Raw genomic sequence first — 12,172 nt, forward strand, 5'->3', positions numbered from 1 at the left:
GCAGGAGACACGCCGTCTGGGCCGGGAGCTTTCCGAGCATTCAGACTCCTAAACTGCTTCCTCACATCTGCTTCATGAATATGAAGAGTTGTGGTGGGAGGAGGTGGTGTGAAATCCTCTTTTGTGTGGGGTGAGGGGGCGGGTGTTGCAGGTGAACAGTTTGAAGGTGGTGATGGCTCTATGGAGGGGGGAGAGGTGGGGGAATGAGTGTCCAAAGTGCCTCTATTGTTGGGGTCGTTGGAGGTGTGAAGGCTGCCTGATGGCTCGTCAAAACGGCAGTAGAAGTTGTTAAGGGTGTTGGCTAAGAGCAAGTCATCAGTGGAGTGGGGAGTTTTAGGCTTGTAGTTGGTGATATTCCTAAAACCTTTCCACACAGAGGCCGAGTCATTCTCTGAGATCTGCTGCTGCATCTTCTCAGAGTGCTGATGTTTGGCAATGTCCACTTCTTTAGTGAACCTGTACTTGGCCTCTCTGTAGCAGTCCCTGTCTCTGCTTCTGAACGCCTTACTCTTTTCCAGCCACAGCTTTTTGAGTTTAGGAGTAAACCAGGGTTTGTCATTGTTATAACTCACCCTGGTGCGTGATGGCACAATGCTGTCCTCACAGAAGTGGATATAGGAGGTGACAGTGTCCGTAAACTCGTCCAAGCTGTTAGAAGCAGCCTTCATTGTGTCCCAGTCTGTAGACTCCAAACACGTGCGAAGCTCCTCCACAGCCTCGTTGCTCCACAGTTTTTTAGTCCTCACGACAGGTTTGGAGAGCTTCAGCCTCTGTCTGTACGCGGGGATTAGGTGGATCATGACGTGGTCAGAAAGTCCGAGTGAAGCGCGGGGCACCGCGCGATAGGCCCCGCTGATCGTACTGTAACAGTGGTCTAATGTTCTCTCCTCTCTGGTCGGGCATTTAATATGCTGCTTATATTTTGGAAGCTCATGGCTCAGATTGGCTTTGTTAAAGTCCCCAAGAGCAATGATGAGAGAGTCCGGGTATGTCCGCTCCGTGTGGAGAATCTGCTCTGCGAGTGCGCACTGAGCTGCCTGCGCATCTGCGTCTGGCGGGATGTAAACAGCGGCCAGGATGAATGAAGCAAACTCCCGCGGAGAATAAAACGGTTTGCAGTGAATAAAAAGATATTCCAGAGAGGGAGAGCAGTGCTGAGCAATCACTGTTACATCTGTGCACCAGCCACTATTGATGTAGAAGCAGACACCTCCACCTTTGGTTTTACCGGAGAGAGCGGCCTGCCGGTCCGCGCGCAGCAGATGAAAGCCCTCCAGCTTGAGCGCGCAGTCCGGGATGTCCTCACTGAGCCACGACTCCGTAAAACATAAGACACAGGAGGAGGCAAAGTCTTTGTTCATGCTTCTCATCAGGGCCAGTTCGTCTATCTTATTCCAGAGTGAGCGTACATTAGAAAGGAAGATCCCAGGAAGGGCCGTTCTCAGTCCGCGTTTCCTCAAACGCACGAGTACGCCGGCTCGCTTACCTCTCTTTCGACGTCTCACTTTCCTGATCAGAGTCAGCAGTAAATCTGCCGCAGATGCGACAAATATTGGAAATAAATCCACAGGCGTTGTAGTCCTGCAGTTAAGGAGCTCTTCTCTGGTGTAAGAATATCCAGAGGAGTGCCCAGACACAGAAGAAATGCACAAAAACAAGACAAAAGTAACGCACTGAAGCACCAGGGCATCCATACGCGGCGCCATCTTGGCCGATGAGGTGTCTTTTATACAGATGATGAGTTCAAACAGGTGCCATTCATACAGGTAACGAGTGGGGGACAGAAAAGCTTCTTACAGAAGACGTTACAGGTCTGTGAGAGCCAGAGATTTTCCTTGTTTGAGGTGACCAAATACTTATTTTCCACCCTGATTTACGAATAAATTCTTTACAAATCCTACCATGTGGATTCATGGATTTTTTTTTCACATTCTGTCTCTCACAGTTGAAGTGTATCTCTGGTGCAAATTACTGACCTCTGTCATCATTTTAAGTGGGGGAACTTGCACAATCGGTGGCTGACTAAATACTTTTTTGCCCCACTGTAAATGACTCCATCAGTTACTGAAGCATCACTGAGGATTTGGTCCTCATTTGAACCCTGATTTATATTTTTAAAGCCAATGTTTCTTAAAACAGCAACCTCCTGGCATGCTGTCCTGTCCCACCCACTGTTCCATTAGTAGTGATGTGCGGATCGATCCTGAAATATCGATTCCTCCGATACCAATCATTTATGTTCTAGAATCGATTCTCACATTAAAATATCGATATTTTAGTAATTTAGGGTAAATTTGTAGTTTATCATTAAAATGAACGCAGTGGAAAGAAACTATAACATTCGGATTGTCTACTTTCAAAGGAACTACTTCCTCTTCCGCCTTTCATAGTCATGTGCGAAATACGGCTGTATAAATGTCTTGCAGCCCCCTGGCGTGCGCACTCACAACAATGGCTGAGCGTAACTGGAGTCATGTGTGAACGTATTTTACCTCCACAAACAGCTGAGATGTGGTTTGCGATACATGTGGCAAAAAAGTGAGGTCTTGTAGCCATACTTGCCAACCTTGAGACCTCAGAATTAGGGAGACATTCAAAAGGGCTGTTGGGGGGGTGATAGATACATTTTACAGGGTTTATTTATCGGGTAAAATACGTTAAATGTCACTGTTATTATTGGCCGGCTCAGAAACAGCGGGGGTGTCCAAATTCAGAGGCTGCTTCTACCTGAGGACCCGGCCTTCGCGGTCTAAAGAAAGCCGGGTAGCACGTCACGAGCTCCCTCAGTGGAGTGAAACTGCCGTCTTCTCCTTGCTATCTAAAATATAACCGGGCGCTGACGTAAACTCTTCTGTTTGATCATTTTCTGTTTGATGTTATTCAGCTGTGTGAAAACCCTGGAGGAACCCTCCCGAGGGATTAATAAAGTTACATTTAATTTAATGTAAACTTTAATCTCAGCCAAACCGATTTACTCACGAACAAATAAACCACTGAAAAAGTCAAACAATAACATTTTTAAGTTATCAAAGTGACTTATATATCATGTTTAACCCGAGTAGTGAAAGACCGCGGGGGTTTGAAAACGATGTGTAGGTCAGCTCAGATATTTGAAGTTTACACAGTTACATTCTCACCTGAAAATATGTTAAAAGGTTTTTTTGCGACCCAGAAAGAGAAATAGGAGTAATATTAAAACTAAGACGCTGCCGCCATTGTTGGAAACTGGAATTGGCTGGCCGCGCTATGAATTCTGCGATATGGTTTTTCAATTTTGTTGTCCGGGTGGAAAATTGGGAGAAATTCGGGACAATGGTGGCTCCGGGAGATTTCCGGGAGGGGCACTGAAATTTGTGATTCTCCCGGAAAAATCAGCAGGGTTGGCATGTATGGTTGTGGCAACATCACTAACCTTGTCAAACACCTCAGAGTAAATCACATCACAGAACATGACGAGCGTATGTTCAGGCGAACTGAAGTGGAGGAGAGGGACAGGTGCTGCTAGGGCGAGACAGACGTCTCCCACGGAGTACTTTAGTGCTGCAGGCAGGCAAGCTGTTCAAATAGCACACAACTTCAGTTTTTTTTTTTATTTCTATATGATGAATCCTGCGTTATTAAGTGATAAGAACAAGTAATCTGATGTCCTGTAATCATTATGACGCTATAATTTGAGATACAATAAATAAAATAAGTTTTTGTACAGAGTATCGGTATCGGATCAGTATCGTCGATATCACCCTGGATATTACTTGGTATCGGATCGGAAAGGAAATCAGTGGTATCGCACATCACTATCATTAGAGAGCACCGCTCATACTTTAACCACACATTTACAGACTGTGTGTTAAGTGAGGCTCAAAGAGAAATGTTTTCCCAAAAGCAAGCTTTTCATTTAGTCTTATTAAAAAAGCTAATAAATTTCTAGCAGTTTCAAACACTTTATCCAAAACCCAAGGACTCAAAGGATTTCCAAGCATCCATATAAACCCTGAAATAACTGAGAAATGCAGGCCATAGTGTATTTAAAGCTTAAAGTTTACATGCATAATAAGGTAAGACACAAATCGAGGTCTAGGAATTATCGGTTTCTTTTCAGGAGAAACCATCCACTCAGAGCTGTCACCTGTAGTGAAGTACTGTTTGCAGTCTGACTTTCTGAACCTGATAGGCACAGGAAATAAACAGACAGGCAGGAAGGTCAAAGTTGATCTGGTGTCCTAGTTGAAGCTGTGACCTCATCACGCTGGTTGCCACCACAGCCACCATAACAGGAAGAGGTGGAGTGAGAGCAGGGGAAGTGCACAGAGACGAAGTGGGAGGTTAAGGCATGAGGTATCAGTGAAAAATATGCTGATGCGCACGCACAGCACACAGAAACATGCATGCGCACATCCACAGCAGGAGCTGATAAGCAATCGGAGTAAAAATGTCTCATGGAAATCAAAAAAAGAGGTACAACTGATCACAGAAATCAAGCAACAAACTCCTCGTGTAATTGTTACAATATGTTATTCCCACATGTAAAGACATATTTGAGCAGTCATTTAATAACTTGATGCTCTGATTTGTTGTATTCTTGTTTTCTGGACAATTTAGCAGAGGATTTTTGTGAAAACTAAGTGAGCAGCCCACTCATCTCTAATGATTTATCACAGGATCAGCAGTTTATCGTTGGATCTCTTAGCAAAGAAGCACTGGCAGCCCACTCAGCTGTGTTCTGTATTTAGGCAAACAGCAGACAAAGTGGGAACACGTACAGCAGAGATCTCTGCTGGGATTCAGCTGCAAGCATATTTCTACATTTGGGAACTTCTTGTCAAAGCTGTTTGTATTAATGCGTGTGGTTTAATTTAGAAAAATTTGCACCTTCACCTGCTCTTGCTTTCCCGTTTCCAGGTCTCCTTCTTCCTCTTTATCGTGTTTGTTGTCTACACCATGCTTCCCTTCTCCATGAGAGGGGCCATTATCGCCAGTGGAATCACCTGCTTCTCACACACTATCACTCTCAGTGTCTGTCTGACCACCCGCGACACAGACCTGGAGGATCCTTTAGTCTGGCAGGTAAACCTGAACACAAAGCCACGCTGTTGGAATCTGCCGATATATTTTCCATGACTTCCTGCTTGTGCTGCATATGTAATTTCTTCTCCATATTAGCTGCAGCATGAAAACTTGTTCTCTAATGTTTTTCCAAGCATGATTAAAAATGATGAGGTGCAGCGTCTGGGTTGTAAAACAATGAACCTATCCTGTATAATCGAGCACATTCAGCAGGGCCTCCAGAGTAATGTGAAGGGCCTTTTACCGCACTCAGGGAACAGCCCTTCAAAACTGGCTCTAACTGAATGGACTGTTGATACAGTAAAACAAAGAGAGTCTCGCCGCAGACCGATAAGAGAAAAATATTATCCATAAACGTCAATAAGCGTGCAGAAACATGAAGTGAACTAGAATTGATTTGGCATCAGATCCATTTCTGCTGCTGCTGGCACACACGCACACACAAACACACACACACTCCAATCAACCATCAGAGTAAAAACACTGTAATCACAACAGCCTTCAATAGCTTTCTTCGCTCTCACACACTCACACATGCAGAGTGGAAAAGTACTCTACCAATAAACCAGTGTTCAAAGGCAAAGCATGATCTTGGATACGGCACCAAGGACAACTTATTCATATGCAGGTCCACACTGTAAAGAGCTTGTGGTTGACACGGTGGTGGAAAGCACTGCAAAAGTGTGTGTTCTCGCCTGGTTTTACAAGGTAATAACAGAGGCTTAAGTGGAAAGGTCGTATAGTGGAAAAATGACTGGCACAATCATATTTGCAATATAGGTCAGCTCTTAATTGCTTATTTCTTCCATGTTTGTGTGCCTGTGTGTGGCAGATCTTAGCCAATGTGATAATCTTCACCTGTGGAAACTTGGCTGGGGCATATCACAAGCATCTGATGGACCTGGCACTCAAACAGACCTATCAGGACACCTGCAACTGCATCAAGTCTCCCATCAAGCTGGAGTTTGAAAAGCACCAACAGGTACACACTTTGAGAGCCATACTTTAGTTCTTGAAGTTACTTCTTGGTTATTATCCTGCTTTTGCTTCTTCTGTCCACTAGTTTGACTGTCTGCAAATCCAACAGTCATGCTAACTCTACTCTGGGGCTCAAACATTATGTGTACTGGGGGCTGGCTAATGTTTGTCAGCTTTAGTTTTGTTGCTAACTCGGACAATTCATTAGCTACCAAAATAGCAGCTATGGGGCTAACTTGCTAACTAGCTTGATTCCTTCCCAACGTTCCAGCCACTTTCCATCATTTTGTTCCATCGCTAACAAAATACTATCTGAAACTACAACAGCTTTTGGTTCTCAAGCAGAGTTTGTGTTGAAACTTTGTGCATGACAAGCGTCATATCCTATGTATTTTTGCCTAGAATCCATCCATCCACGGTTCCCTTAGAAATTACTCCACAAGCTGTTAAGAGTTGGAGAAGTTCCCATTTTGAAGTTACAAAACAGGCCTGTCAAATTTTGGCACTAAAAAAAGTATTAAATACATTCAAAAATAGCTACGCTAATTGGATAGATTGCAGTGAATTTGGTAGAGAGTCATTATCTTTGACTTCTTTTCTTGCTCCATTCATCCACTCATTAGTAAACATATCAATCCATTGACCACATATCTGATTCAGGGATCTCTTTCAGGTGTCCTGAGATTAGTTACACTCACCCACTGACATCAACTAATGGTACCCAACTAATCTTCATTAGTTACACCTTGCTAGGACTGAGTTGGTCTCCCTTTTTCCTTCAGACCCGCTTTAATTCTTCATGGCATGGATTCAACAAGGTGCTGGAAACATTGCTCAGAGATTTTGGTCCATGTTGACATGAAAACATCACACAATTGCTGCAGATTTTGTCAATCAATCATCTGAATCTCGAATTCCACCACATCCCACCGGTGCTCTACTGGACTGAGATCTGGTGACTGCAGAAGCCATTTGAGTACAGTTAACTCACTGTTTTGTTCAAAAAACAGTTTGAGATTTGTGATATAGTCCGAAATGTCACTCCCATTATGTCCATTTAAATGATACTCAACTACTAATGGGCCCAAACTGTGCCAAGAAAATATCCTCTCACACCATTACATCACCATCTCCAGCCTGAACCGCCGATACAAAGCAGGATGGATCCATGCTTTCATGCTGTTTATACCAAATTCTGATGAATTCTTGAGACTCATCAAATCAGGCAACCGTTTTCCAATCTTATAATGTCCAATTTAGGCAAGCTAGTGCGAATTATGGTCTCAGATTCCTGTTCTTAGCTCACAGAGTGTCTTTTGCTGCTGTAAATGATCTGCTGCAAAGTTCAAAATGTTGTTGGTGCAGAGATGGTTTTTCTGCATACCTTGGTTGTAATGATTGGATATTTGAGTGAATATATCTCTGTAAACCCTAAAGATGGTCCTGGGTTAGATGGATTCTAATCCAGGATTTGATGTCTTGCGTGATCTCTACCAAGCACCGTAATCAATCAAAATGTATTACCTTTACAAACACACAGATGTAATATTTCTATTTAGCCTTGACTATACTTAGTGTTTACTGCTAAGTGGCAAAGGCAAGCATCCTATTTGCATGCTGATTTTTATAATTAGCTCAAGGCCTTGCTGGCCTCTGCCTTGTCCTAAGCCTCGTTATTGCTATCTGTCTCTTAATATGAGTGCCCACATTAAATTCAAACCGCCTCTGTTTTAATTGCCAAAATATTTCACTTCTTAGTTTTGTCAGGGATGAGGAGTTGGTAAGTCCGTCATGTCTAAGTGGCATTATGCGGTGACATTTGCTTGACATTAGCGTCTTTGCCCTGACATTAGCCATTCTTTCCAACCAGGGAAATGACATATGAACGTGCACACTAATAACCTGCAGTGTACGCACTTGGCATTGACTATGAGTTTTTAAATCATTTTTTAACTTGCTAAGTTTGTAAAAAGTTGCTTACTTACTACAGGAATCTTTTTTGTAAAAACGCTGAATTTAGGTGTAGTTACCATTTCTTGTTATTTCTTGTTAAGTTATTTACATGTTTTATTTGTGAACATAGGTCAGCAGAGTCTATCTGTTGATCTTTGTTTTATAACTAAGCTGGCATCTGTTCCTCAGCACCAGTATCTGCATCACTGTGTGAGGACGCACACAAATGCCACTGCATAAAACAAATCTCATTCAGCGACTGAACACACAACTTTAGTTGATTAATCAAACACATGATTAATAACACTACATCTCCCCAGGCTATTATACCTATTGTGCATGCTCACAGTGGAGTGTTCATATTGCTCCGGCGCTGAATAAGTAAATAAGAGCAAGTGTTGCTATTGGTTTCTATTTTTAGAGCCCCTGGTCCCTCTCTCGACTTAATTTGCTGCTGTGTTTTAGGAAATGAGCCCGTGGTGTGTGAACAATGTAATGACCCTCTCTGCTGTGAGCTGCATTTATGAGTCACACCCCCTCAGGCAGCTATTCACTCTCTCTAACATGCACACACACCCACACACATGCCCACACGCTTGCACATGCACGCCAAAATCACCCTCTATGCAAGTGTGTATGGTGCTAAATTAAAGCAAAAACTTCTGGTTACACAACAGCGAAGGGTGATGGATCTTACATCTCTGGTTCTGCATTTTTCTCCTCACTGTATAATGACATGACTTTTCCAAAGCGTAGGTAAACTTTCTAAAAAATCACCAGCAGCTGTCAGAGTCGTTTGTATAGTCGTATTTGTGCAACAATAATGTAGCCTTCAAAAATCAGACAAGAGATGAATCCTCGGAAGCAAAATGTGATAAACAGACCCAGATCATTGCCAACAGCCACCTGTGTGCTTTTGTTGACTTCAGCCACGAGGCATTTCAGTTTCTGAGATATTCCAGCAAATGCAGCTGCACAGCAGTGTTCATCAGATGCTTAAGATGCTTTTTGGGAAATGTAGAAAAACCTACAAAATGAGAAAGAAATCAATGATTTGGACTAGGGACTATAATAGGTCAAATAAATTTTACATCACTGCAAAGGTACATCTATATGGCATCTACATTTTCATTATGACTGTATATAAAAAATGGATGTACATGATTCAGTTTCACAGTTTGGGTCATTCACTTATTTTCATTCTTTGTAGTCGTTTTAGTTCCCTATGTGTTTCCCCGTCTGTTCCGTCCTCTGTCTCATCTTTATCTTTTGCCTGTTCCCTTGTCTGCTTTCATGTTTAGCACGGACCTTCTCGCTGCATTTTTTATTTTGCATTTCATGAACTTGCTGTACAACTTTGTAGGTTACCTATTGTAGTTTTACTTCATGTCTGTCTCCCATCAATTCTCTGATTGTTTCCACCTCCCTTTGGACTTGGTTCCTATTTGACTTGTGATCAGCTAGCTAACATGCATTTCGGTCCTCATCAATCCTCATTGTGACAACTGGCGCATCATACAGATGCAAGTAGCGCCTAAGTGCCTACATATACATACTGAAATAAAATAATATAAAACTTGAGCTCATTTTTTGTTTGGACTGTTAATACAATAATAAACCTCTCAGCAAGTCATCAGTTGTCACCCCAAAACACACTCAGGGATCCAGTTCACTGACTAAAAACCGGCTTGAGGTGATGTTTAGCAGATAGCTAGCTGTTACAATAATAGAACAACATATACCTGTCACCAATTAGGGATAGGACTACCATTTGGTACCTTATGCTAAAGAATCACATTTTTCAGAAACTAAAGTTTCAACAGTGCATTTTGCTATGCAGCTCTTCTTTCATTAGCATTTCCATTTAGTTATGCACAACAACCCAAAAATTTGATAAAAACAGATGGATCCTAATGGAGTAGACAGGTGATTTGGTGGATGTTAAATGGGTAATACAATTTGAATGGGTGGTTATAAAAAAAATTCCCAGTGGGGCTATTTAACTATTTTTTAATGGTGGAAGCTCACATAGTCAACAACGTCAAGCTCACCTCAGCTGCAATCCCAGCAAATCTCCTGATTCAATGCTGACAAAAAAGCTGACAGCCAAAACTCATATGCCTGGTTCAGTCTCAAGAGAAAACACAAATGCCTTTGGGATTATGGCAGGTAGGGTTTCTCCTACAAAAATCTACCAAATCAAACATGCAGAGCTACCTGCTTCGAGGACCCCATGTAAATAAGGGAGTGGCTGAAAGCGGCTTAAAAAAATGCTTTTGTCTGCAAGCCACTTTGCAACCCACCTGGACCGCATCTTATGCTTTCTTGCTCTTTCTGAATTAGTGTCAGCTCTGTTGTCACTGATAACTTCTCTGCCGATCTTTTCAGCGGTGGCTGTTAGCGCCCAAGCAGCGCCACAACTCCAAATATAAATTACTGTTATTATCTATAGTACCGCTGACTGAACTGCAATTTTTGCACTTCCACATTAATTTTGACACCACTGGAGGTTACCAAGTGCATTTACCTTAATGTTCCATTCAATCACTCATTTAACCGGCAGCCTAAAAATGCGCAGAACCTGGTTTCCCATGACACACTGCATATTTGAAAATGTGCCTCGAGAGATTTTCAGTGCTTGACTTTGGCTTCCTGTGCTCAGTGCTTGAAAAATTAGCCCCAATGAGCCATATTAAGGGATGTAAAAATAGGTTAAATATTAGCTGTGGATGACAACAGAAGAGAATAGAGTAGAACAGACTTAATTATGCACTACTCCTTGTCAGACACTACATGTGATCCTTTAGGTCTCCTAGAAAAGGAGCTCAGCTTTCAGTTTCAGGGAGCAAATTATTTAAACCAGTTTGAATGGGAATTAAGATTTTTGTACTCGTGGAGCCTTTCTGTTTGATTGGTGGAAACAAAACCGATTATTTCCATATCATAGTATATCAGAAAGACAAAGTCTCTTTATCAACCTGCCATTGTTATTGACTGTTAACATTTAAACTACGTTAACCGCCTGCCTTGCCTGCCTTGCATTCCTCCCCCCACATCTCCCTCCCTGTAGGAACGCTTGCTGTTATCCCTACTGCCTGCTCACATAGCCAGAGTGATGAAAGCTGAGATCATCCAGAGGCTTCAGGGACCGAATTTCGGTCGAACTGAGAGCACCAACAACTTCCACAACCTCTACGTGCAGCGGCACACCAATGTCAGGTAAGTGTCCCTCTCCTTTCTCTGTACCTCCACATGATAAAGATGATTACTTTCTGCTCTCATCTTAGCTCCTGATTGCTCGTATGCTATCCTGTCCTCCTGCTCACACTTCACCCACCTTTGTCCTCCACCCTCCACCAGCTCTTATAGGTGGATCTCTCCTACTGTATATTACTGCAATCTTCACATCTTCTGTCATGTCCTGTAATTTCATTTCTTTTCCTCAAACCACTCTTTTTGGGCCATCCTCTTTACATCCCATTTTCTTCTTTCCTTTCATGACTGAATTCACCTCAGAGTTAATCCACCTCTATTGTCCTCTGAGGTCACTTTGCGAAATGAGCAGGAGCCTCTGTCCTTGTTTCCCAATGACATCCTCCTCTGTACTGAGGGGGTTCATAGTAACAGAGTACACAAACCCAGGCTTACTATGAGAGCCTCTTCACCAAATGCCCTCTAAAAATCTGTTTTTACCCTCATCATGGAGCTTCACAGGAGAAATAGCACCGTGCCTCATTTAAGCAGGCCTCAGGTGTGTGTGTGTGGATGAATGTGTGTGTCTCATGTTGATCTGCCTATTATCTCTCCAATAATAACAAAATCTCACATGGTCCAGCTCACAGTGATGGCCGAGACAAGGGAAATCTTTCCAGAACAAAGAACAGGTGAAGGTGGAAATGCAGTTTTGCTGGGATCCTCTTAAATGAATCAGCTAGCAGAGAGCCAAACAGGTACTACCCCATTATCAGTTCTCCAGCTGCAGTAATAGGCTTGGCTGAAGATCATACCATTCTTTCTCTTTCGGGAGATGGTCACATACTAAACGCTGGCACATCGCGAGATAGATAGCTGGAAATGTAACGTGTGAATATGGTTGCTTTAAAGTGCACACACCTTTCCTATTTTTAAAAAAATACATTTTAACCATTAAAAATTGTATATAAGTATAGAACATGCA

At 42.6% G+C, this 12,172-nt stretch overlaps 1 protein-coding gene across 2 annotated transcripts in view; it reads left to right on the forward strand.

Moving 5' to 3' along the window:
• The window catches only part of adcy2b (adenylate cyclase 2b (brain)), a 74,255-nt gene that overhangs the window by 22,942 nt on the left and 39,141 nt on the right, over positions 1-12,172 (forward strand). For both annotated transcript variants that reach the window (XM_085446556.1, XM_085446557.1), the window contains exons 3-5: positions 4,900-5,064; positions 5,897-6,046; positions 11,066-11,214. In XM_085446556.1, coding sequence (XP_085302682.1) covers positions 4,900-5,064; positions 5,897-6,046; positions 11,066-11,214 — 464 coding nt within the window. The remainder of the gene's footprint in view (positions 1-4,899; positions 5,065-5,896; positions 6,047-11,065; positions 11,215-12,172) is intronic.

The sequence above is a fragment of the Copadichromis virginalis genome, linkage group LG22, assembly GCF_057382275.1.
Source record: "Copadichromis virginalis isolate Kocher_CV1m ecotype Utaka linkage group LG22, C_Virginalis_male_GT1.1, whole genome shotgun sequence".
In the NCBI taxonomy this organism is placed as follows: domain Eukaryota; kingdom Metazoa; phylum Chordata; class Actinopteri; order Cichliformes; family Cichlidae; genus Copadichromis; species Copadichromis virginalis.